The 25,323-nt window shown below is 40.0% G+C and overlaps 1 protein-coding gene across 1 annotated transcript in view; it reads left to right on the top strand.

The window, feature by feature from the left end:
- TMC1 (transmembrane channel like 1) overlaps window positions 1-25,323 on the top strand; it is a 72,757-nt gene that overhangs the window by 11,446 nt on the left and 35,988 nt on the right. The window contains exons 4-6 of the mRNA XM_072859779.1: window positions 2,797-2,937; window positions 18,200-18,290; window positions 19,565-19,646. Coding sequence (XP_072715880.1) covers window positions 2,797-2,937; window positions 18,200-18,290; window positions 19,565-19,646 — 314 coding nt within the window. The remainder of the gene's footprint in view (window positions 1-2,796; window positions 2,938-18,199; window positions 18,291-19,564; window positions 19,647-25,323) is intronic.

Raw genomic sequence — 25,323 nt, 5'->3', positions numbered from 1 at the left:
AAAACACAGATGTATAATATGGGCACGAAACCAAAACACAGATTAATAGTATCAGCAAGTTCATTATGTGTGTGATTTAAATAAGTGCCAGTGATTTCAAGAGCTCTACTGACTTAGGAAAAGATGCATTGTGTGCATTGAATTGGAGCCAAGGAAGATGGTGACTTGATGTGAAATTACTTAGTGATGATTTATGCTCTGTGTTAGCCTCAAGGTCACAGGGAAACCTTCTGGCCTTCAAATGTATGAATCACAACCTTTCATGAAAGGCTAAGATTTTCGGTTGCAGAAGACAGAATTATGATTTCCTGGCTTGAATCTCACAGTGTTCAACCACTTGAGCTAAGGGAAAAATCTGCTGTAATTGCATAAAGTTTGCCTGTGTAGTGTTCTATGGCTAATGGCTTCAACACTCTTGAAAATACTCATTTCTTAAAGATGCTTAGAAATTTGAAATTTTTATTGTTTTCCAAAGGAAAGTGAAAATGAAAGATGAGATGTGTTTGCAAAGACAAATAAAGCAGTAGTGGGCAATGGGCACAAGAGCCAATATTGTCCCTACTTTACCTGTTGTGTTCTGCTCAGCTTCCTTTCCTCAGTAAACTCACTGCATTAGCTCCTACCATTCATATTTCCCACCACTCTCACTGCAGTCTCGTAAAACTGCATATTTCAATTTTGCATAACCCAGCAATCTTTTGTCAAAGGAAATCCTTAATATTGGGCACGTTGCTCTCTGCTTTATAAAATGCAAAACAGCTGATTGTAACAACTAAGGATTTAAAGTTCTCTCAAAACCAGACTCCTTTAATCCTTCTGTTCTTCTTAAAGACATGACTCTTTCTGCATTATAATGCCTCAAAATTGTATGCATAAATCTTTTTATTAACCTTCATCCATTTGACTTAAGTTTTCCTATAGTTCTCCACTTGCCCATCACAATACCGGAATAACCACAAATATGTCTGGGGTTCAGTAGCACTCTTTTTTTCTGTAGATTTATATTTTATGTGGCACTGGTTTTTATCACATGAAGTCTGAAATTCTATGGCTGATGGCTTCAACCTTCTGAAATGACAGTCTTTTCAATAAATAGCACTTGAGTCTTTAACAGCAGGGCATCTGATAACTATGACAGCTCCTTTCCCTTTCCCTTTCCCTTTCCTTTCCCTTTCCCTTTCCCTTTCCCTTTCCCTTTCCCTTTCCCTTTCCCTCTCCGTCTCCCTCTCCTTCTCCTTCTCCTTCTCTTCCCCTCTCCTCTCCTCTCCTCTCCTCTCCTCTCCTCTCCTCTCCTCTCCTCTCCTCTCCTCTCCTCTCCTCTCCTCTCCTCTCCTCTCCTCTCCTCTCCTCTCCTCTCCTCTCCTCTCCTCTCCTCTCCTCTCCTCTCCTTTCCTCCCCATCTGAAATTTTTAAACTGATCTCCAGTAGCTTTTACTATAATGATGTGTATTTAATGAAAACTAAAGGTAGATGACCAATGAGAAATTTGTATTTTGCTGTATTGCAAAAAGAATTTTGCTTTTATTATATTTGTTTGTTTTGAATTTGTTTCATAAATATTCTTGCTGATAAACCCTTTGACCTGTATGTCCCACAAATCTTTAACTACAGCTGTGTTATCGGTTTTGGTAGAAGAAAAAGTTTACAATTCTTTAGTTATCCAGAGGATAGAAACTATACAATTAGGTGACTTAGGTAATGAATCATTCAGCTTTGACATCAGATTTTGAATATCAAACTCTCAAAAAGGTGAATTATAAGCAAAACTGCCTGAAAACTGCTTGCTTGATAAAGTCTGAATGAACTTCCAAAAACAAACTAGAAAACTATTTAAAAAAACCCTTAAGTACATTTTCAAAAATTCAAAACAGAAAAAAGGCAAAAGAAAACACAACAAGAAACAAATAAAAATGCATCAAACTGCTTTTACTAAGAGCTCACTCAGTGGTAGTCATCACTGTCAGGTTTTTAGGGCAGAAAGTCAGAGTGAATGATTTCCTTTTTATCACTTTCCTGTTTGCTGCCATAAGAAGAGGAAACATCTGTTGTTAATGATTTGCTATATGCCACTATATGAGATGTAAGATTGCTCACAGAAAAGGATATCTTTGCAGGTTTTAGGAAAGTGGACATTGCATTAATCAGCAATGCTTTGCAAAAATACTACAAACCAGTGCATGGATAAGAAGTTCAGATTACAAAGACAACACATCTGGAGATGCCATTGCTATTGCACCTGCTTACTCTGAGTGCTAGGGCACATCACAGCCTTGCTGCAATGTGGCTTTGAATCTTTCGCATCTCTGAAATGTTACTGCCTTGATCAGTGGACAGGCTGTCATCTGGTGTTTAAGCTTCTCTGCTGTGGCTGTGGTGTCTCTTCTCTCTCCTGCGGCACACTGAAGTGGGGTAAACAAGTTCATTTTTATGACTGCAGTTATAGTGTCCTCACTTGCCCATTGTGAGTTTGGGTTGGATTCTTAGGAGGCTGGCTACTTCTGCAGGAAAAATCAGTGGCTGTCAGACACTTCCCCAGGAGCACTGCCCACTCTCCATGGGATGCTCTGTGTTTAGTGCTAGCTCAGCTGCAGCTCTGCACTTTGTGTGCAGGCTTTGCCTTTCATACTAAAATTAATAACAAGTCTAAGTGAACTGTGTCCTCCCTCCTGTGCAACAGTGAAGGCATTTACCTAGGTCTCAAAGTTAACAAGAATTAACACCAAGTATGTGCTTCAGTGAAAACTTCTGTCCTTTCTTAGTTTTGGTGATGGTTTTTGTTCCTGCTTTTGTTTGAAGCTCTGATTCTGACTCTGAGGAGGAGCCGATTACAGAGGAAGAACTGGCCAAGCTGAAAGAAGAGGTCGAAGAAAAAAAGAAACTAATTGCCACACTACGAAACAAGCCATGGAAGATGAAAAAGAAGTTGTCTGTCCTGAAGTATGGTTTGATTTCCATAGTGAATATCTGCTATCCTGCTTTGCATTTTGCACTGTTTTTCTGAACTTTATTTCTAGACCTACCAACAGAATTAACTTCAAACCATCTCTAATCTATCTTTCACTGGATGTGCTTTCACAGAAAGTGGAGGTAAAGGGCATTCAGATCAGTGCTTTCTTGTCTCTGTAGACCTGAAATCAAATATTAAAAACTCAGATCTTTTTATTTTTTAAGTTTCTGTTACACGCCCCTGCAAAATCTTTCATTTTCTTCAGCTAGTTTAATGTTGGTAAATTCTTCCATTGATGAGTTTAATATCTCATTCAAGAAAAATGATGCATTTTCAGGAATACCTCAAGATTACTGGGGTGGGAAGAGAGGATTTATCTTTCTACTCTAACTTTTTGGAAAGAAAAACAGTTGTTTTTTTTAACTTATGAAAAAGCAAACTGGTTGGAAACTGAGGTCCCATTTTCATGCATTTTTAGGTATGCCACATATAAAACTGTATTTTGCCCTAGCAAACCTATCACTACATTTTCATTAAGGCTAACAATTAAGTTTTCATTTACTGTTAAATTTCCATCAAGCACAAGAAACTGGGTAAACACAGAGAACTTTATTCTTTTGCCAAAACTGTTACGATCCTCTGTTTTGAATAACTCATTCACTGCAGTACTGCCTAAACACCAACAAAACGTATGGTCATGTTTCGTTAGACACATCTAACAGAGAAAAGATGGTCTCTCCTGCAGACAGTTTTTGATATGGATAGAAAACACAGATATAATGGTAAGAGAGAGCATATGAAATATGGTGTGGAAGATCTACGAATTTTTCCTCCTAGAAGGTAGGGTCATTTTGGGAAGGATACAGTTACAAAGAGGAAACTGAAGGTATGTTGTGAAAGAAGGCGACATGGAAGGGGGTAAAAAAGTACCTAGGAGATGTAAAGTGGAAGCATTGTGGAGGTGAGAGAAATTTCAGAAAAAAATAGATGAGCAGATTAGATAATCAGATAGCAATTACTTTATTTTGCATAGTCTATAATTGAAGAATGCTCATGTACATAAAGTTAAAATTTGTTGTATTCTTACCATGAACAGAGCTTCTATTTTTAGAGCATTCTTCTGTCCCAGCATTCCTAGCAATTCCTAGTCCCTAGGAAACTTCCTAGCCTGGTACAGCCGTCGGACTATTAGCCATTATTGCTCTTCCGTATGGGTGGGGATGAAGCTGCAACATGTAGTCCAAGGGCAATCAAAAGAGACTTCCAGGCCTTGGGACAGTTGGTAAGAGAAGCCAGAGCAGAGGTAATTTTTTCCTCTATCCTTCCAGTTGCGGGCAGCAATATTGGAAGAAACAGATGGATCCAGTCTATTAATACATTGCTCTGTGGCTGGTGTCACTGACAGAATTTTGGATTTTTTGATAACAGGATGGTCTACATGACACCAGGCCTGCTGGAGTCAGATGGGATTCTTCTCTCTTAAAGGGGGAAGAGGGTCTTTGCTCATGAGCTAGCAGGGCTGATTGACAGAGCTTTAAACTAGACTTGAAGGGGGAAGGAGATAACATCAGGCTCACCCATGACAAGCCATGGGACAATGCACCAAGGTTTGAGGGACGGAGTGCTAGCAAGGGCCCTCAGCCTGTTGCTCTGTGACATGCTGGGTGCTGAGTACACTGAAGCATGAAGTCTTCAAAAACATCAAGCAAAACTTGAAGTTTTACAGAGAGGAGCCAGGGGCTCCTGAGGGAATAGGAGCCAACCGGGAAACACCTCAAAGGAATTAAGGGGTGTTCCTCTAAAAAGATTACATGGCCAATAGCCCGGCTGAAGTGCCTCTACACCAATGCACACAGCATGGGCAACAAACAGGAGGAGTTGGAAGCCAGTGTGTTGCTAGAAAGCTACGACCTAGTTGCCATTACAGAAACTTGGTGGGACGAATCCCATGACTGGAGCGCTGCTATTGATGGCTACAGCCTGTTCAGAAGGGACAGGGGAGGAAGGAGGGGCAGCGGGGTTGCCCTTTACATCAAGAAATGAATTGTGAAGAGCTGTCTCTGCAGAATAGCCACAAGCAGATTGAAAGCTTATTGGGTAGGAAATAGGGACTGAGGCAACAAAGGGAACCTTGTGGTCGGTGTTTACTACAGGTTGCTCCATCAGGGGGAGCCTATTGACAAAGCCTTCTTACTTCAGCTGCAGCTCGCAGGCTCTCATTCTGCTGGGGGACTTCAACCATGCCGACATCTGCTGGAAAAGTAGCACGGCGAGTTATAGGCAATCCAGGAGACTCCTGGAGTGCATCGAGGATAACTTCTTAGGCCAGGTAATAGACAGCCCTACCAGAGGGGATGTGTTACTGGACCTGTTGGTCACCAACACAAGTGAGCTAATCAGAGACATCAAGATTGGAGGCAGCCTGGGCTGCAGCGATCATGCACTAGCGGAGTTCATAGTCCTGAGGGATATGAGATCGGCAAAGAGTAAAGTCAGGAGCCTGAATTTTAGGAAAGCAAATTTCCAGCTGTTCAAGGAATTAGTCAGTGGGACCCCCTGGGAAACTGCGCTCAGGGACAAGGAAGCAGAACAGAGTTGGCAGATCTTTAAGGATGCTTTCCATAGAGTGCAAGAGCTCTCGATCCCCATGTGTAAGAAATCCGTGAAAGGAAGGCAAGAGACTGGCATGGACAAGTCAAGACCTGCTGGTCAAACTAAAGAGCAAGAAAGAGAGGCACAGGCAGTGGAAGCAGGGACAGGTACCCTGGCAAGAGTACAGGGATGTTACATGGTTGTGTAGGGATGGGGTCAGGAAGGCCAAGGCGCAGCTGGAGCTGAACTTGGCAAAGGATGCAAAGAACAATAAGAAGGGCTTCTGCAGGTATGTCAGCCAGAAAAGGAAGGTCAAAGAAAGTGTACCCCCTGATGAATATGACTGGCAAATTGGTAACAACAGATGAGGAGAAGGCTGAGGTACTCAACAACTTTTTTACCTCAGTCTTCGTTGGCAACCTCTCTTTCCACACCTCTCGAGTGGATGAACCTCGAGGCAGGGACTGGGGGAGCAAAGTCCCTTCCACTCTAGGAGAAAATCAGGTTCATGACCACCTGGGGAACCCGAACATACATAAGTCTGTGGGACCTGACGAGATACATCCCAGAGTCTGAGGTGACTGGCTGATGTAGTTGCCAAGCCACTCTCCATGATACTTGAAAAGTCATGGCAGTCAGGTGAAGTCCCTGGTGACTAGAAAAAGGGAAACATTGCACCAATTTTTAAAAAGGATAGAAAGGAGGAGGACCCTGGGAACTACCGACCTGTCAGCCTCACCTCTGTGCCTGGGAAGATCATGGAACAGATCCTCCTAGAAGCCATGCTAAGGCACATGGGGGACAGGGAGGTGATTCGAGACAGCCAGCATGGCTTCACCAAAGGCAAGTCCTGCCTCACCAACCTAGTGGCCTTCTATGATGGAGTGACTACATCAGTGGACAAGGGAAGAGCTACGGATGTCATCTATCTGGACTTGTGTAAGGCCTTTGACACGGTCCCCCACAACATCCTTTGCTAAATTGGAGAGATGTGGATTTGATGGATGGACTGTTCGGTGGATGAGGAATTGGTTGGATGGTCGCATCCAGAGGGTAGTGGTCAATGGCTCAATGTCCAGATGGAGATCAGTGATGAGTGGTATCCCTCAGGGGTCCATACTGGGACCAGTACTGTTTAATACCTTCATCAGTGACACAGACAGTGGGATCAAGTGCACCCTCAGCAAATTTGCAGATGACACCAAGCTGAGTGGTGTGGTTGATACACCTGAGGAACGGAATGCCATTCAGAGGGACCTGGACAAGCTCAAGAAGTGGGCCCATGTGAACCTCATGAGGTTCAACAAGGCCAAGTGCAAGGTCCTGCACCTGGGTCGGGGCACAGTATCCCAGTATCAATACAGGCTGGGGGATGAAGGGATTGAGAATAGCCCTGCAGAGAAGGACTTGGGGGTACTGGTGGATGAAAAACTGGATATGAGTCACAATGTGTGCTTGCAGCCCAGAAAGCTAATTGCACCCTGGGCTGCATCAAAAGAAGTATGGCAGGTCAAGGGAGGTGATTCTGCCCCTCTACTCCACTCTGGTGAGACCCCACCTGGAGTACTGCATCCAGCTCTGGGGACCTCAGTACAAGAAAGACATGGACCTGTTGGAGCGGGTCCAGAGGAGGGCCACGAAAATGATCCGAGGGCTGGAACACCTCTCCTACGAGGACAGGCTGAGAGAGTTGGGGTTGTTCAGCATGGAGAAGAGAAGGCTCTGGGGAGACGTTGTTGCAGCCTTTCAATACTTAAAGGGGGCTTATAAGAAAGATGGGACAGACTTTTTAGTAAGGTGTGTAGCGATAGGACAAGGGGTGATGGTTTTAAACTAAAGGAAGAGAAATTCAGACTAGATATAGGGAAGACATTTTTTACCATGAGAGTGGTGAAACACTGGAACAGGTGGCCCAGGGAAGTGGTAGATGCCCCATCCCTGGAAACATTCAAGGTCAGGTTGGACGGGGCTTTGAGCAACCAGATCTAGTTGAAGATGTCCCTGCTCATTGCAGGGGGGTTGGACTAGATGGCCTTCAAAGGTCCCTTTCAACCCAAACCATTCTATGACACTATGATTGACATCAACTGGTCCTTTCAGTCTGCTTATGTGACATTGTAAAAAAGATGTGTTTGAGGACAACTGGCAAACGTATTTGCAGTGAGTGTAAATGGTGATTAACTGCAGATAGAGGACTCTAAATCAGATATGTAATTTTTTACATTATATGTTTTAGCTCAGCTACTAGTTGTGGGTTTGAATCAGGAGCCCCTCAATGAACATCTGCAGCCTGTGTCATCCTTTCCCAGTCAGAGGGAGTGGGAATATTAATCCTTTCTGGCCTTAAAAATCTATGTTACTATGAAATGTTTGTAATTGGATGAGTGCTTCTAGTCATCCTCAGTGAATTCTAAATTACTGCACTTTTTTTATTCCCTGAGGTGGGCTTTCTCAATTAAGCCAATAGTGATTTTTCAAAACCCCACCCTTGTTATCTATCTTTTTATCTTAACAATTTCTTTATTAATATTCAGGGTGAAGTGGTCCTTGTACATTCAGCATGGGCAGCAATTCTACCTAAAAGTCCATTAGTTTATCAACTGTGAAATTCTTACGTTTATGAAACCTAGACTGGGAGACTAGACATGCATTCCATTTTATTTGCTGACATCAGAAGGTTTATTTTAGTAGAAAATACTCATCAATGTGCTCTTATGGCAGTTTGCAACAATGGTTTTTTTTTCTATGCTTTGCTACAGCCCTCTCTGAAGTAGGCTTGGAAGCATATTATCAGTTTATTGGCCCTAGAAAAATGTGTATTCCCAGAACAAATGACAGTTCTTCAGATTAGCTTATTCATTTTGAATCGACTTTCATTAACTGAAGAATTATGTTTAATACTGTGTTTCTCTGTTAAATAAGATTCCAAAACCAGTCACCGTATATTCCAGGAAATCCCATTCGGATTGTCACAGTTCTGTATGGAGTTGTGCATATCTCAGCAGACAAAACACATAAATCCAGCAAACAGCTGGAATAAAAAATAAAAGCTGAAAAGTAATATTTGGTCACATTTTTAAATGTGTGAGCTGAGAATTAGGCATTTAAATCTGTGTTTAGCATCTTAGATGAAAATGATGGAGTTTGGAAGCACTCAGTACCTTTCAAAAAATCAACCCAAATCATTTACATACCAAAATACAGTCATAGACTAAGTTTTCTAGAGTGCTGTTTTTGTAATTGGCTCTTTGTAGCCTAAGTTCAACTGAGTTGCAATGGAAGACTTGGTGTTACTATGCTGCTTAAAATAAGAAGTAATCACTTATCAGTGGGCGCTCTATTATGATTGTAGTTATAACAATACAGAAGTGTCTATATCAACACATTTTAGGGTATCTATGTATTTGTTTTGTATTTTAGCAAGTTATTTAAGATTTATACCAGAATCATTAATCTGATAGATTGGCATTATTCTTGTACACATGGAAAATGGACACACACTGGCTTTAAGTGCCTTAAACTTTTAAATCAATAAGTCACTTTTAAATACTCTTATATTAGCATCTCTTGCTGTTGAAACTTTTGGTCAACAATTATGATTAGCAAGTATTTCCCTATGCCATCTGCTTCTTCCCCTGTGCAGGTTTTAGAGTATTATGGGTTGTGTGGGAAAAAAAAGAAGCAGCCTGTCTTCTTAGAGGTAGAAGAAGAAATTTCCCTATTCTTTGTCTTCCAGATTCCACAATAGAGAGATACTTCATTGGAGATTTCTTCTCAACATTATAAGAAATGTTCTTTACTGTGAGCCAAACCCCACTTCCATGTTTGTTCTGTATTAGCACCTATTTTTTTCTGAGAATGGGAAAAAAGTGCTCCCCAGGAATGCTCAAGGATTTGTTACATATTCACAGAAAAATAAGACAAAAAAATAGACTTTTTTCATATTATTTTGAAAAGTAAATATTAGGGTTGATTTAGGACTTTTCATTCTAAATATTATTTTTTCACTTGTCAGAACAAACTATTTTTGGGGAAAGATTTAATTTCCATTAAATTTTATGTTTTAAAAAAACAATAAGAAATTTTAATTGTTGAAACATTTTGTTCAAGCATTTTCAAGACTGAACAACCCCCTCTCTTTCATGATTCAAAACCAGTTTCTCCCAAGGGAGAGTTTTTTCATAGCTTAAAAAGTATAGGGTGGAAAAGATGATTTCTACATAGCTCTAGTTACTACTTTGTAAAATAGTTAATCTTTTCCTTCATTCTTTTTTTCTGAAAATGCATGAATGAACAATAATTTTAGAACACAGATGCAGAATTAGTTGCCCTGTAGAAAACGCCTTCTGTCAAAACCTGGCTGAGATACTCATTGCTGAAATGGCATTCTTAATAGAGCTGCACTGGTAAATTAGATCAGCTCTAATTTCTAATTTACATCCCTGTGTCTAGAAAGACGCATTTCAAGCAGCCCTTGACTATCCTTTGAAGAACCGTAACTGAGGATACTGCTCTGCTGCAGAGTGTACCTCTGCAGTTTGAAGTTAAGCTGTACCAGCACTGTCAGACTCTAACCTCACCTTGAGACATCATGGTCAAATATTTACAGGTCTGGAGATGTGAAAAAAGTGAGGAAGAAGCCAAGGAGAGGAATGAAAAGATGTTATACAGGAAACAGCCTCACCACTCTCCCCGGCCCTAAGCAATAGACATGTTAGGCTGCAGGCTGGGGACATAGTAGCTGTGTTGTTGAGAGCATGAGTGTGGCTGGAGTCCAGAATTTTTCTCACTTCCAAGACAAATATTCTTCAGAAGAGTTTTCTTGTTCTTTTCGTTTTCCTTCCATTGGTTTACATGGTTTGTGAGTACTGTCGTTGTGTCTTTCCTATGGGAGATTATAGTTTGTGTGCATTTCCTCTTGACACTGCCTACTCAGGCCAGCACAAAATTACCTGAAGAGCCATCAGATGATAGTGAACATCAATTATTATTTACAAGACTGAGATTTAGAGAGTGGGATAAACTATTGAAAAGATTTTTGGATTAGAAAAAGGTACAGAAACCCAAAACTCATGGGCCACAGCTTTAGCTGTTGCAAATTGGAAAACCTCCAGGGAAAGCTATCCCAATTTACCTCTGAGGGTCTGATTTTGGGGACTGCATCCCTTTCTGTGCATTTTCCTGGTTGGGTTTTGCACAGATACGAAGGAAAGGGGAAGGTTTAAAAGCTGTGCTACCGTGTTTGGCTCTGGTATACTAATCTCATTCCCCTTGTTAGTGCACATAACACTTTAGATAGCCAAAGTTCTGTGTTATAAAATAGCAAAGACTATTAACAGCTATCCACCAGCAAAGCCTATTATGGTACCATATAATCAGAGAATTGAGCACAAGAATCCAGAAACGTGCCAACAGTGGTCTCACTTTAAAGCTGTACCACAAGCCAGTTAGCAAACTATCAAAACAAGTGAAATAACAATGTAAAAAAAAAAGGCAGTCAAATGTCAAGCTTAGGCTTTTTAAAAGAATTCCAGTTAAATACAGAACATAAAGAGATCCATGACAACTTTTTGTTTTTTCTAAGAAAAACAGAGCAGAGCAGAGCAGTCTCCTCTTCATCTGCCAGGGACAGAATATAATGTGGCAATTTTTCAGTATCTTTTTAGCATCATTTATTTTATTACAGGACTTAGATTACTCATCAAGACAATGAATTGGAAACAGAATATTTTATAAGTATACAAAACCCAAAGCTACTTAAGTTGCATGTGTGGGATGGTGGAAATTTCCCATCTTTGGATGTACTCTTTGTACTCCAATGAATCAGTATTTCATCTCTCTTGCTGTGGACATACTGGCAGTCCTGGAGGCCAGCCTGGATGTCCTGGAGGCCAGCTGAGTATTAAATAACACTATAATTTGCCCATTATTACTGCTGAACTGCTTTTCAAGTGAGCTGTGCCTGACAACGATTGTTTTGCAGTCAGTTTTTAGCCAATCTTTTTAAGACTTGGAGAAGTCCTGGGTGATCAATATTAATACGACATTTCTTTTTAATGAGTTTTTAGATCTTGGAGGCTGAAACCTTCCTGAACTGTTACTGAAACATGCGAGCAATCCACTTGAATCCTATTCATTATCAACAACCTCTGAGAGCTATAATTCATCCTCTCTCTGCAACACTGAAGTGCCCGAAGTACTGTACACCTACACTTCGGAAGCTGTAACTCCACACCTAGTATTAATAATTAACTCAGGCTTCTCCGGGGCAATAATGCCTGGCCCCATGCAACATTTATTAGTTCCTTGTGTTTGTAATTCAATTAATAAGGTTTCGCTGAAGCTTCTTTAAATTCACAGTTAGCTAACAGGGCACACTTTGGCCTATCTTGTGATATAGATAATTTACCTATAACACATGATACCAGCGATTACAAAGCTCAGTTTTGTCACTCTGTGTTGTTTTTGACACGTCCTCATGTTAGTGAAGTTGCATTACTTCCAAGTAAGCTTGCATGTATATGTATGTGGTTTTGGTTGTTGTGGTTTCTAAAACAGTTCTATGGGTTTAGGACTACTTTTTATTGTTTGATAGTTCTTCCTGTCCTCACATTTTATTTTTAGCACAAAAGAAAGGACAAAGGAGGAAAGGACAAAGTGTGGCAAATGTCTGCAAGGATGTACAAATAGACGTCTTTCAGTGAGATAGTTTAGACATCAAGGTAGAAACCTGAATTAAATAACATATCAGATTATATTTAACAAAAAAGAGCATGTGTCACAGACATGGAAAAGACATTGCAAGCCTGTTCCCTGACTGAATGGTGCCAAGTCATTGCTGAACTTTTAAAGCCAGGAAGCTTAAGGAGAAGTCAGGGAAAGGTCTCCTTAACCTACAAATCACAGAGGTCAGAGGTAACCCAGTGGGATTAATGAGCTGCAGAGCTGGTGAGGGAAGAAAAGCTGAGAGGGAGAAGGAAAACATGTTCCGTCCAGCATTATCTAGTAGTTACGGTTTCTGTATTACTTCCTTGCACATAACTGCACACAGGTTTCTGCCTGATTACCCATAAGCCTTCTTTCAAGCTGAATTTGCTTTTCATATATTTCATTAAAACTCTGGTGGGGATTTTTCATAGAATCAAGTTGTTATTGAGATTTGCATTTAACTACCAATTAAATAAGATCTTTAAGTCATGCAAATATTTATGGATGCAGCTAACAGGCTGCTCTGGGGCACTTAATAACTCCTCTGTATATTTGCATGTGGTGGGGTTCCCTGGTAAGACTTAGTCTTTCTAAATGAGCAGTATGAAAATGCTCTTTAGAATGTTATTGGTAAAATCCACCACACACCAAAAGGTAAGACATGCTTGTATAACGTCAAAGGTAACTTGATTTCATGCATTCCAAGAGTGGAATACGACTTTCACTCTTTTCTTTCACAAAATAATTTTTTTTTTTTTAAATAATTTTGTTTCTTTCAACTGCATAATAATCATAGAATCATAGAATCATTTGGGTTGGAAAGGACCCTTAAGGTCATCAAGTCCAACCCTCAACCTAACACTGCCAAGTCCACCGCTAAACTATGCCCCTAAGTGCCACATCTACACATCTTTTAAATACCTCCAAGGATGGTGACTCAAACAACTTCCCTGGGCAGCCTGTTCCAATGCTGGGCAACCCTTTCAGTAAAGAAATTTTTCCTCATATCCAATCTAAACCTCCCCTGGTGCAACTTGAGGCCATTTCCTCTCATCCTATCACTTGTTGCTTGGGAGAAGAGACTGACACCCGCCTCGCTACAACCTCCTTTCAGGTAGTTGCAGGGAGTGAGAAGGTGTCCCCTCAGCCTTCTTTTCTCCAGGATAAACAACCCCAGTTCCCTCAGCCGCTCCTCATAAGACTTGTGCTCTAGACCCTTCACCAGCTTCGTTGCTCTTTGGACACGCTCCAGCACCTCAATGTCTCTCTTGTAGTGAGGGGCCCAAAACTGAATGTGGTATTCAACTTGCGGTCTCACCAGTGCCGAGTACAAAGGGACAATCCCTTTCGTAGTTCTGCTGGCCACACTATTTCTGATACAAAGCTATTGGCCTCTTGGCCACCTGGGCACACTGCTGGCTCACGTTCAGCCGGCTGTCGACCGACACCCCCAGGTCCTTTTCTGCCGGGCAGCTTTCCAGCCACCTTTCCCCAAAACTCCAGCATTGCATAGGGTTGTTGTGACCCAAGTGCAGGTCGTGGCACTTAGCCTTGTTGAATCTCATACAACTGGCCTTGGCCCATCAATCCAGCCTGTCCAGATCCCTCTGCAGAGCCTTCCTACCCTCAAGCACATCAACACTCCTGCACAACTTGGTGCTGTCTGCAAACTTACTGAGGGTGCACTTGATCCCCTCATCCAGATCATTGATAAAGATATTAAACAGAACTTGCCCCAGTACTGAGCTCCGGGGAACACCATTTGTGACTGGCCGCCAACTGGATTTAACTCAATTCACCACAACTCTTTGGGTCATATTGCTACTTTTTTATTAACTATGCAACAATTATTAACTATGTGACGATTTTGTCTATTACTTCACCAGAATGGGAAATATTAATAGCTGCTGGTTTTAATGCATATTTGAAACATCTTCTTGTCATGGTTGGTGTGAAATATGCATTATTGCCAAAAGTCCTATTAATTCAAAAAATCACAGTGTATTGTAACTAGACTAGAATGCAAATACAAGGTAAATGGAAAACTAAAATATCTAAGTCCACCACTTGGACTTAGTTGATTTTTTTCAAGATTTATACAACAATTTATAAGTACGGGAAAGCAATATATTAAAAAATGAAAGGAGTTGCTTCATACTTCTTTCATGAAACATGAAAGTAGCTTCGCAAATGTTGTACATGTATGGATCCAACCAGTTTTGTGCTCCAGTCTTGCATGTGTAACTCAGTTGACTGCATGTGTAACCACCTGTCGTGGTTTAGCCCCAACCAGCAACTAAGCCCCACACAGCCGCTCGCTCACTCCTCCTTGGTGGGATGGGGGAGAGAATCGGAAGAGCAAAAATAAGAAAACTCGTGGGTTGAGATAAAACCTGTTTAATAGGTAAAGCAAAAGCCGCGCACACAAGCGAAGCAAAGCAAGGAATTCATTCACTGCTTCCCATAGGCAGACAGGTGTTCAGCCATCTCCAGGAAAGCAGGGCTCCATCACGCGTAATGGTTACTTGGGAAGACAAACGCCATCACTCCAAATGTCCCCTCCCTTCCTTCTTCTTCCCCAGCTTTATATACCGAGCATGACGTCATATGGTATGGAATAGCCCTTTGGCCACTTTGGATCAACTGTCCTGGCTGTGCCCCCTCCCAGCTTCTTCTGCACCTGGCAGAGCATGGGAAGCTGAAAAGTCCTTGACTGGTGCAGCAACAACTAAAACATCTCTGTATTATCAATGCTACTCCCAGCACAAATCCAAAACATAGCCCCATACCAGCCGCTATAAAGAAAATTAACTCTATCTCAGCTGAAACCAGGACACCACCGAGTAAGAAGTTCAACTGATATCAGATCATCATCTGGTTTGTTTGTGCTGCAATGATGAACTTAGTCCAATGCAGGTCAATGGAGTGAAAATCTGAGAAAAACAAATTATAAAGCAGTAACATTTAGGGGTGGTTTATAACCAGCACACGCTGGAGCAAGGCAGTGTTGGGAAAGAAGGGATGCAGGGAGAAAGGGAACCTCAGCAACGGGCAAAGTAAAACCCAGGGAAGCATTCAGGAGAGTCAGCAGTATTAAACCGGGAGATCTGGATCACTACCTTCAAAAAGCAATGTTTTGATTTATCTTGGAGAAAAAGCTTAAATACTACTAACACTCTAACTTGAAATACTGCTTGATGGAGAGTCCAGGAAACAGAGAGGGATAAGAAATACTATTTTTTTGTAGAAAACCTTGTAAAAAGACATTTCAAACAAGTGAACAGAAGGCTTGGATTAAAAGTTTAAAATAAATCTTTTTATGACTTTCATTGTGGAAAGTTCCTTCTTGTTTTGGCTTAGCTTAATTTTATAGCAGGACATGTTTGTGAAGAACTTTTGTGTTCAGCTACAGATGCAAAATGTGTTCATATCCATTATGCAGGATTTGTAATGTGTTAATAGTTGTTTTCATATTATCCCCTTAAATTTCTAACTTACTACTTCACTGTAAAAAAAACAACATACAACTTGAAATCTTCATATTCTGCAGCATAACTGCATTAAATTAGTGACTGAAAGCAGAGGTTTTCCACAGCTCTGTAGGTTTTGATTTCAGTAATTTTTCATGAACAAGCTCCAGTGCTTGAATTACATAATCATAGAAGTGGTGGTAGAAGATTTTTCTCTTAAGTCCAGAATATGATATGCTGACTTGGGAGATTGGTTCATATCCAGTTTATTGACTCTGGCTGCTTTTATGGTACTGCTCTAGCACTGACTGCTGAGTTTACAAGGAAGCTGCCATCTGCTGTTAGGACTGCCTTATCTTTCCTGACAGTACAACAAGATTTTAAATCATGAGGACACAGACTTAAAAGGGAGTCTTGGACACTGGTTTCCTGAAGATGAAAGAAACTGTTTTCTCTGACTTATTTTAGAACTCTGAAATTTAAGAGTAGAATTTTTTGAGAATCAAAATGAAAGAATGAGATGTGAGCACTGAGCCAGAAAATCTCTGAAGGACTCAGAGTGGTTTGGAAAATAAAGAAGGCTCAGTCAGTGTCAAAGCTAGCTAAAGTACAGAAAGATCAGACTCCAAAATCCAGAATACAAATGTGATTCAGAAGTGCACAATTGAAAATAAGGGATCTAGAGCCTTAGAAAGACACTGACTTGATCCCTGAGGAACACTTTGAAGTGGTGAATAGGTGGGATGTGTGGCTTGATTGGTGGCTGGGTATTTTATCTCTTTTATCTGAATCTGTGCATGCCTTGTGCCATAGGGAAAAGAAAAAAAAATGCGTGATTAGATTAGGATTCATGTCATTGTGTGTAGCTTTTTGCTTCTGCCAACCTCTGTCTTTGAAGGAGAAAACGAGATCTCAGATGATGGGAAAAGGCATGCTGAACCCCTATGGAGGTCTGGTGAACTGGCAGTGATCCCGATGCCTCACCAGCTGTGTTTAGGTGTGAGCACTCGGAAGGTGAGAGTGCTCAGAGGGCTCTCAAAGGGGGAAAGCTCTCAAACAGTGAAAGCTAAATTCAGCAGCTCAATTTTGCACCATCTTGGGAAGCGTAGAAACAAAAGGCTGTTTGTAGCCTTGGTATTGTGAGCTAAAGTGACCGGTGCAGTGGGTGTCTAGCAGGGAAAAGTTTTGTTAGGTCTTCAAATGATAGTATGAAGATCACCCTAAGTATTTGCAGTTACTAATTGTACACAGTATTTTTAAAGATGTTGAGCTTTTTAACCGTGAGTTAAGAGAAATCATGACACAGTGAATAGCCTTCTTGACACATAATTTTAATTCTCCTTTATCACAGCTACACCACTATTCTGCCAATGCCGTTGCCAGATTTTGCAGTTTAACACAATCTTTTTGCTTGCTTACATAAAATATGTAAGCAGAAGATGTAAGCATGATAATTAATTTCACTCAGTGAGCTTATCTGTAGCACTTCTGGAGAGACTTGCATCACAATTAACGTTTTTGCAATAGTCTACCTTTTTCCAAGTGCTTAGTGCAATACCTAATATAATACACAATGCTTTACAGTCATCTAGTGCAATGAAAAAATAGTTATACAGTCTTGTGCATACACTGGCAGCTAAGAATTCTTACTCTATTTTCCAGTGTTTTAAACCAGGACATTTAGCCTTTAGGGCACATTTTCTCAATAGAGACACACATGGAAGTCATACTTATAAATGAAAATTAGATGAAATCGAGGAAATATTAGTATGCTCTTGATCTCGATTGTTTATTGTTTTACTCCATGGATGTTATGCCTTTTTAAAACAATTTTAAAATCTTCCTTTCATATTTGTATCACCAGGGTATTATTTGACTGCCACATCTTTATAAGCAAAATTTTAGTCTTTTGGGGACCACTGAAGCTACACTACTAAGAAATTATTCCAAGAATGGTACAGTTAGCAATGATATATGCAGAAATTCTGAAGAGTTGAATTAAATCTAGTCTTGAGAAGGGTAGACACAGGGGAACCAAGGCTCTAGTGTATACGTATCTCTAAAATAAAAAAAGAAAATAAATTTCCCTTAGGTAGCTGGACAACAATTTATACTTGGTGGAACCAGGAGGAATAACAGTTTGTGAGTGGCACAACTGGGCAGCAGCGGAACTACAAAAGAAAGTTACTGTGACTAAAAATATTTGCTAACATTATCCGGATGTAGGCAGATCTCAGAGCTCCAAATGCATTTGGATTAGAGCAGGTGACTGAAGTTGCTTGTTCTGTTTGCATTACATATGATTAGTCTTCTATGAAATACAAAATCTCAGAGCTTTTCTTTCTAAACATTACTAAAGGAACAAGATTGTACAAAACTCTATGAGGAGTTAGAACACATAAAAAATTACATTACTATGGTAGAGACAATATCAAATTTACCATAGCATCATTTTTATCTCTCTTTTGCCCTCATTTTCTAGGGAAGCCCAGCTTTTTGTTGAAAAGTTTGAAGGTGCTCTTGGAAAAGGAAAAGGAAAAAAATTCTATGCATACAAAGTGATGATGACCAAGGTAAATTTATTATTTCACTAACTTCATGTAATGCAAATTGGGAGCCTTTTGCAGATTATTGCCATATGTACCCATCTTCCAAAATAGAGTTCCTTGTCTTTCTTTGCATTTTAACACTTCTATTTCCACTGCTCTCACATGAAAAGATTTCTAATGCAAGCTCACAGTTTGATGAGACTTGTCATCAAAACAAAAATCAACTGTTTTGCAAGAGTTTGCAAGAATTTAATATCTTGTGAAAGTTAATTTCTCTTGGTGTAGATTGGGTTTTTCTGTGGACTAAATCCAAAGCTCAGTCCTTCCCTTGAGACAGCCTTCTGTGAAAGATCAAAAAGTGTCTTTTTGCCCCACAGCAAAAATACTGTAGGCATCTCCACAGAGCCAAGGCTCTAGGGCCACATATATCCTAGGAAGCAATATGGCTCTGTAGGATTGTGACCGAAAGGCCAAACAGTGCTTGCTGAGGACCCAGTGTTCACACAATATGCATTCTGGTAGGTCTTTCTTTGGGCTAAGTCCTGTGTGGTCCCAAAGACTAAATACCCAGTAGTGGTGGATGTGGATTAGCATGCTCCTCAAGTACACTCCTCAAGTACATCTTTTGACTTAGTTTTATGCTCTGACACTGCTTTACAGTGCAAATGTAAGTATGGTAAATTGGGATGGTTTGGGAGATTCACTTCAAAAGCACACTCTTGCCCCAGAATAAAATGCTAATGCAGAATGATGCTAAGAATATTTTGCAGGACTACTTGCTATGGCTGGGTTTACCCTTAGTTAGACTGGATTTTCTGCAAGCAGTTGTGTAGTCATATCTCACAAGCATTAATGTTCACAGAAAACAATTAGGCTTTTAAACTCAGCTGGGCACAGGAAGCTCAATTACAGAAGTTATACTTATCCAATAGATAAACTACTGGGTAGAGTAATTGTAATTAAATGACACAGCTTGAGTTCCAGATCTGAATTTTGAATAGCAAAGGAAATAACAAATTAAATTCTCAGAAACAATTCTAAAATAAATTAATGGCATGAAAAGAAGGGATTATTTAATCATTCTTCTTGTGGAAGAAATAGGGACTTCACACAAAACCTGTAGGAGACATATTTAGAACAAACAAACAGAGATGGTTCTTCATAAGCTAGTGCTTCAATTGCAGTGGGCTCTGCCAAAGGATACTGTGCATGATTAAGGGGTTACATTAGCTCAAGGGGAAATTGAACATCTGGGCACTGAGATGATGGTGATTTTTTTTATCTGTGACCCTTTTCAGAAATGGATGAAATTTCAAAGAGATTTTGAGAATTTTAAGACAGCCTGCATACCCTGGGAAATGAAAATTAAGGAGATTGAAAGTAAGTACTTATGGAAGGTAATAAAGAATAGTATCTAGTATCATATTCCTGATGCATGCCAAAATGGTAAATTATTTTTCAATACTTTAGAAATACCTGTCTGTATTCAGTGTGTAGTATAAAATCAATGAGTATTTATTTTTCATTAATATTTATTGAGCTTGATATTATAGGTAGTTGAAAATTTCCTTGAGAGAGTGTTCATCAGCTTACAGATAAAAATCCTCGATACACAGGTAACAGTGCAGGAGCCAGTGTTGAAGTTAATCCTAGAAAAGTGGAATTGGGATTTAGCTGTTGCCTGCCTCCACTTTATTTTGTCTGTATTTATCCCATAATTATTTCTGTGATGTTTTTTCATCGTCTTGAGTCTTATGTAAGAGGTATTTTGGTGTTATTTCTCTCATTTTCAACCATATAATACAACACAGAGAAAACAATGGTGGTCTTGGATGTCCCGATATATTAGGCATAAATATAAATGAAACAGTGTAGTTAGTACTACAGGTATGTTTGAGAGTAGGTTTTTGGCACAAGAGAGTTTTGTGTTTCAGTTCCAGTGATTAATTTAAACTGCAGCCCTGTCTTTGAAGGAAGTTTGGCTTATCTGCACAGGTACCTGAGTGAGGCTCTGCCACTGATGAAATGCAGATGAAAGTGCAATAGAAACTGATTTTAGAAAAGTTGCCTTTGGAAGAAGCTGTGGGTTGCATCAAAAGACAATAACCATGATAGTAGTAGAACAAGAAAATGAAAAATTGTGAATTCTTTTTGAGTTTTGGACTGCAAAATAACCCTTGAGAAGAACTTATATAATGTCCTTAAACATATGGTCTACAGACTGCTGAACAGATTATCTACTCACTTGAGGTGGAGTTTAGAAAGAAGGTGCTGCATATGTGTAGTTAAAATCAAACTCAGCAGCAAGATGCATGTGATCTCTTAATGGTCTGGATACATAATAGACACCTTGAGGATTTGTGAGACCGATGTTTCTGCAAGTTTCTGTAAAGGAGTAGTCCTGGCACAAGCTATTCTGTTAGTAATAACTTCCAACAGACACATTTCTTTCCTTGTAAAATCAGAATGCAAAAATAGAACAGGGTCATTTTTACACTCCTGCCTTTATATGTATTTATTTTTTCATTATTTGAAACTAGTAACTTTTTTGCTGTCACCTGGAAGGTCCCAAAATCACAGTACCAAAATCACCTTTTCATGTCAGGGGATTGTGAAGTTTACTCTTTTTCTATTAATTTTTGTTCTGTTCAGTGTATTGCTTAAGCAAGCTGCAATTGCTTTCACTTGCAGAAACAATCCTCTGTCTGAATATTAGTAATTTAATAAGTACAGTTAAACCACAGTTTGGTGCAAAACTCTATAGTCTAGAATAAGTCTTGATTTCAAGGGAACAGCTCTGAAATATGGCTGAGGGAAAGAATTTTAAGTCATAATTTATTTTATTCTGGTTAATCCAAGCAGTAGCTCTCAGCGTGTACCTCATATTAATGAATTTGTAGTACTAAGGTCAAGGTCATCTTAAAGATGATGCTGATAAAACTCCAAGTCCCAGAAAAAAAGGGGGTTTTGATATTAAAAAAGGAGAACTGAGGGAAACTGAAATGGAAAAAAGCTGGTCTGTGTATAAGGGAAGAGTAGAGATTAAGATACATTGAGTCACAGAGACCAAAAAAAAACATTGCTTCAACTTTTTCTAGAAACCTAATTGTCGTCTGAATTTATATGTAGGTAGGACGTGTACTACATTGGTCATACTGTATCAAGTTTAGTAAAAGGGAAAGAGTTATCCTCTGTTTCTTGGTATTTAACAAACTGTTGGTGCTGAGTCAAGGATTACCCTGCATTCTCCAAATTTCAGGTTAGCAGACTCAGTATGAGATCATTTGTAAAACCATTTTTTATATCGAGCTCTGATCAAAATCTCCAGATTTTGATCAAGTACAGAACATATTGGAGGAGCAGCCACGTTTTCAACAGAGTCAGCTTCAAGCTTGTATGCATGAACTCCAGGGAATGAAATATTCTTAACAATTGCTGTCTTCAGACATGCAGTTGTGTTAAGGAAGCTGAAGAAGCAACTCTGCAAGGGGAGGCATGTTTCCAGATGTCTCCAAACTGAGCAAGGACCTGATTCCCCCTTGACTCCTAGCACCAATGGCTTTGTCTTTTGGGGCTCAGTTCAGCCCCTTGTAAAATGACAGTAACACTGCTGACTTAAACACATGACATCAGACTATGACCAGAATCTGCCTGATACTGCTTATAAAGAATTTGGCAGAAAAATGTCGTTGGTTGCTTAAGACTTTATGTAAGACTTGCTAAATGCAGCACATTGAACACCTTAGAGAATCTTGTTGGCACAGGCAACACCTCACATGGCACTCTGGATCCTTCAGTCCACCCGAAATACTGAGGAGTGGTTGGAGAAAATGGTTGAACACTAAGCTTGGACACCAGGATCAATATTTAAAAAGATGCTGTTGTTGGACAACATTGTTTGTGGTGAGCACTTAGTCATGTCAGTTCCCGTGGGTTGCAGTTTCATGTGGCAAAATATGGTTGCATAAAGAAAATCAGAGCGAACACTGTCTGCATGGCAGCACATTTTTGGAGCAGACAATTCAGTGAAACAAGCAGCAAATGACATCAGATTGTGACAGGTAAAGTAGGCTGTTTGGACCACGCTTGGAAATCTGATGATGCAAAATGTGCTGGCTCAGTTCTCCACCGCAGAGCTGGGTCTGTACAACTGTTTTCCATGTCACTACACAGTTTAATATTTTCGAACTAATGTTTCTTTTGTGATAATTTTTCCACCAGAACACAGGCATACACACAGGTAAGTAGCTGGTATATTTCATTTACCAGTTAAACATGTTTGAAAATGAAATGTTCATGGGTAGCTTCTGCTCCTTGCAACAGATGGGATTACAGCTAGATGAGCAGCCTCTTAGCCCAGAGAAACTAGAGGTAAAACTTTTATATAATCCTCCATGATCACTGCTAATGTAGTCTAACAGTGTAGTCTAACAGGAGCTGGTGGAAGGCCAGGGCTTACGTAAAGCTGATAAGGGGGATTCAGGCTGGAACGCAGAATGTCTAAACAAGAATTACTGTCCTTGGGAGAAAAGCACATCCTGGAGAAATATGTAAGATAATTAAGATGTTTTGGGAACCATCTGAAACAACTAGTAGAAATGTGATAAGAAGCACCCTCACGCGAACTATCCTCATTAGAATACCAAAAGTCACATCCCTTGAGCTGGAGACCCCAGCCCAAGCAGAGACCCCTCACCTTTGGGCATGCGCAGAATATTACAGTAGCACTGTAGCTTTAAGTTGAAATAAGAGAAATGTAGACCAATAGAAAACTGCTTTGTGTAATTACTTATGGATATACTAATACTATGCTATAAGCTATTTTCTTTCCAAAGACAGGCACTAAGCACAGAATTGTAAGTATTAATGGTATAAGAAGAGGTTAAGTCAATAGCACCTAAAAGAGAGGCAAGAATTTATGAAATTTCAAGTTCTGTTTGAATCTTGCGTAATCCCAGCTAAAAGAAGGTGTAAACAGCAGGAGCATGAGTGGAACAAAAGCCTGACAGTTATGTGCAGACTACTCTGTATAGGAAATCTCTTCATTTGGCTAAATACCTTTGTGTGAGGGAATAGTTTATGCTCAGCAAACCTTTACAGTTGTTAGCTTCCAACCAGTTAACTTCTCAGCATGTCATCTCTGTGCTCTTACATGAAGATTATTTGCGTTTTCTGATCTCAAAGTGAGCTCTTTATAAAAAAATCCCAAGCAAACAAGGCAGTAACTGTTTACAGTAGAAAATGGGGGAATTAAATATAATTTTCTAACTGCTGAGAAACACTGATTTTTTTCTTCAGTCATTCTAAAAAACTGCATCTGAACAACCAAGCATGATTTGTCCAAAAGAAAACAGTTTCAGAGCACTAACAATCTTTGCCGTATAAATTAGCATTAGTGCAGGACTATCATGATACCTACTTTGAAATCTAGAGGATCAACAAAGAAAAGGACATCAAGCCATATATTAATAGAATGGCAAAGATCTGTCGTCCTTGTGATGCAGTTCAGGAGTTAACATGTAATACAAGCTCTTTTTTAGAAAACCTGATGCTCATACTCTACTGTTGCTGGGTTCCATTCTCAAAAGTAGCCAGGGTTGTAGACAGATTGCAAATGAAAAGTGAATTAAGGACCTGCATAGTGGCAAAAGATCAATTATGTCCTACTGGGAAAGATTTCTTTGACTTAAAAAGAAATACTGTACTGGTAAAACAATGTTAGATGACATGGAAAGTTTTCTCTCACGCAAACTGAAGAGGTTAGGTAGCTGTGCCACCCTACCACTTCCAGCTGACACAGGAAACTTAATGGGAAAAGCAACGTTGAAATAAACACACTTTATGAGAACAACAGAACTGCTAAATTCACATAAAGTCAATAGAAATAGTATAGCTTTAGGAAAAAAGAGGTCAAATGAAGAATGCATTGGACTGGGGCAAGTGGCACACATGTGCCTGTCAGTGCTACTGAACTGAAAAGTTCCTTGGGCCATTACTTGTACACTAGAAAGACCTGGGAAAAAAATGCTTCATACTGAGCAAACTCTCTGTATCTGGAGTTGTATTGATATGCCTGGGAACTCCCAAGGTGTAAGACACAAGTATTATCAAGCTTTTTTTGTTACCATGGGCAAATTTAAACAGACTTCAAGAAGACACTTTTGATAAACAAAGGGGTCCTTTAGGATAGGTCAGACTAATCCAAGAAGGATACCAGTTAATGTTATAGTTAAATCTAAGTGCTCCTGTCTGCTTTGAAGAAACAATTCTGATTTTATTCCAAGGCTGCTTGTAGATACGCAGGAACCACCTTGACCACATCAAGTCAGATAATTCAACAGTCACACTACTATGCCTTAAATGTGCTACAGCAGGGTATAGGAAGAATAAATAAATTTTATTCACTATTAATCATTATTAAGATTGGCATGAGAAGATACACCCCTGTTTTAAACTTTTCGTACTGTGTCCTAAACTACAAACTTGCATTAACCACACATTTAAACTTTTTACAGGAATCATTTCTGGTGGGCCTATGAACTGGCAGCAGGGGGATTGTTAATGTTTAGATACAAAAATTCTTGGAAAAGTTCTCCTGTGCTGGTTTGAGCTGGGATAGAGTTAATTTTCTTCATAGTAGCTAATATGGGGCTATGTTTTGGATTTGTGCTGGGAGTAGCGTTGATAATACAGAGATGTTTTAGTTATTGCTGAGCAGTGCTGACACAGAGTCAAGGCCTTTTCTGCCTCTCACCCCACCCCACCAGAGAGGAGGCTGGGGGTGCACAAGAAGCTGGGAGGGGACACGGCTGGGACGGCTGACCCCAACTGACCAAAGGGATATCCCATACCATATGGCGTCATGCTCAGCATATAAAGCTGGGGAAAGAAGAAGGAAGGGGGGAGACATTCGGAGTGATGGCGTTTGTCTTCCCAAGTAACCGTTACATGTGATGGAGCTCTGCTTTCCCAGAGATGGCTGAACACCTGCGTGCCCACAGGAAGTAGTGAACAAATTCCTTGTTTTCTTTGCTTGCGTGCACGGCTTTTGCTTTCC

Source organism: Ciconia boyciana, chromosome 4 (genome assembly GCF_034638445.1).
Source record: "Ciconia boyciana chromosome 4, ASM3463844v1, whole genome shotgun sequence".
In the NCBI taxonomy this organism is placed as follows: Eukaryota; Metazoa; Chordata; class Aves; order Ciconiiformes; family Ciconiidae; genus Ciconia; species Ciconia boyciana.
Note: the sequence above shows the minus strand (reverse complement) of the source record. Positions and strands in the feature narration are given on the sequence as shown.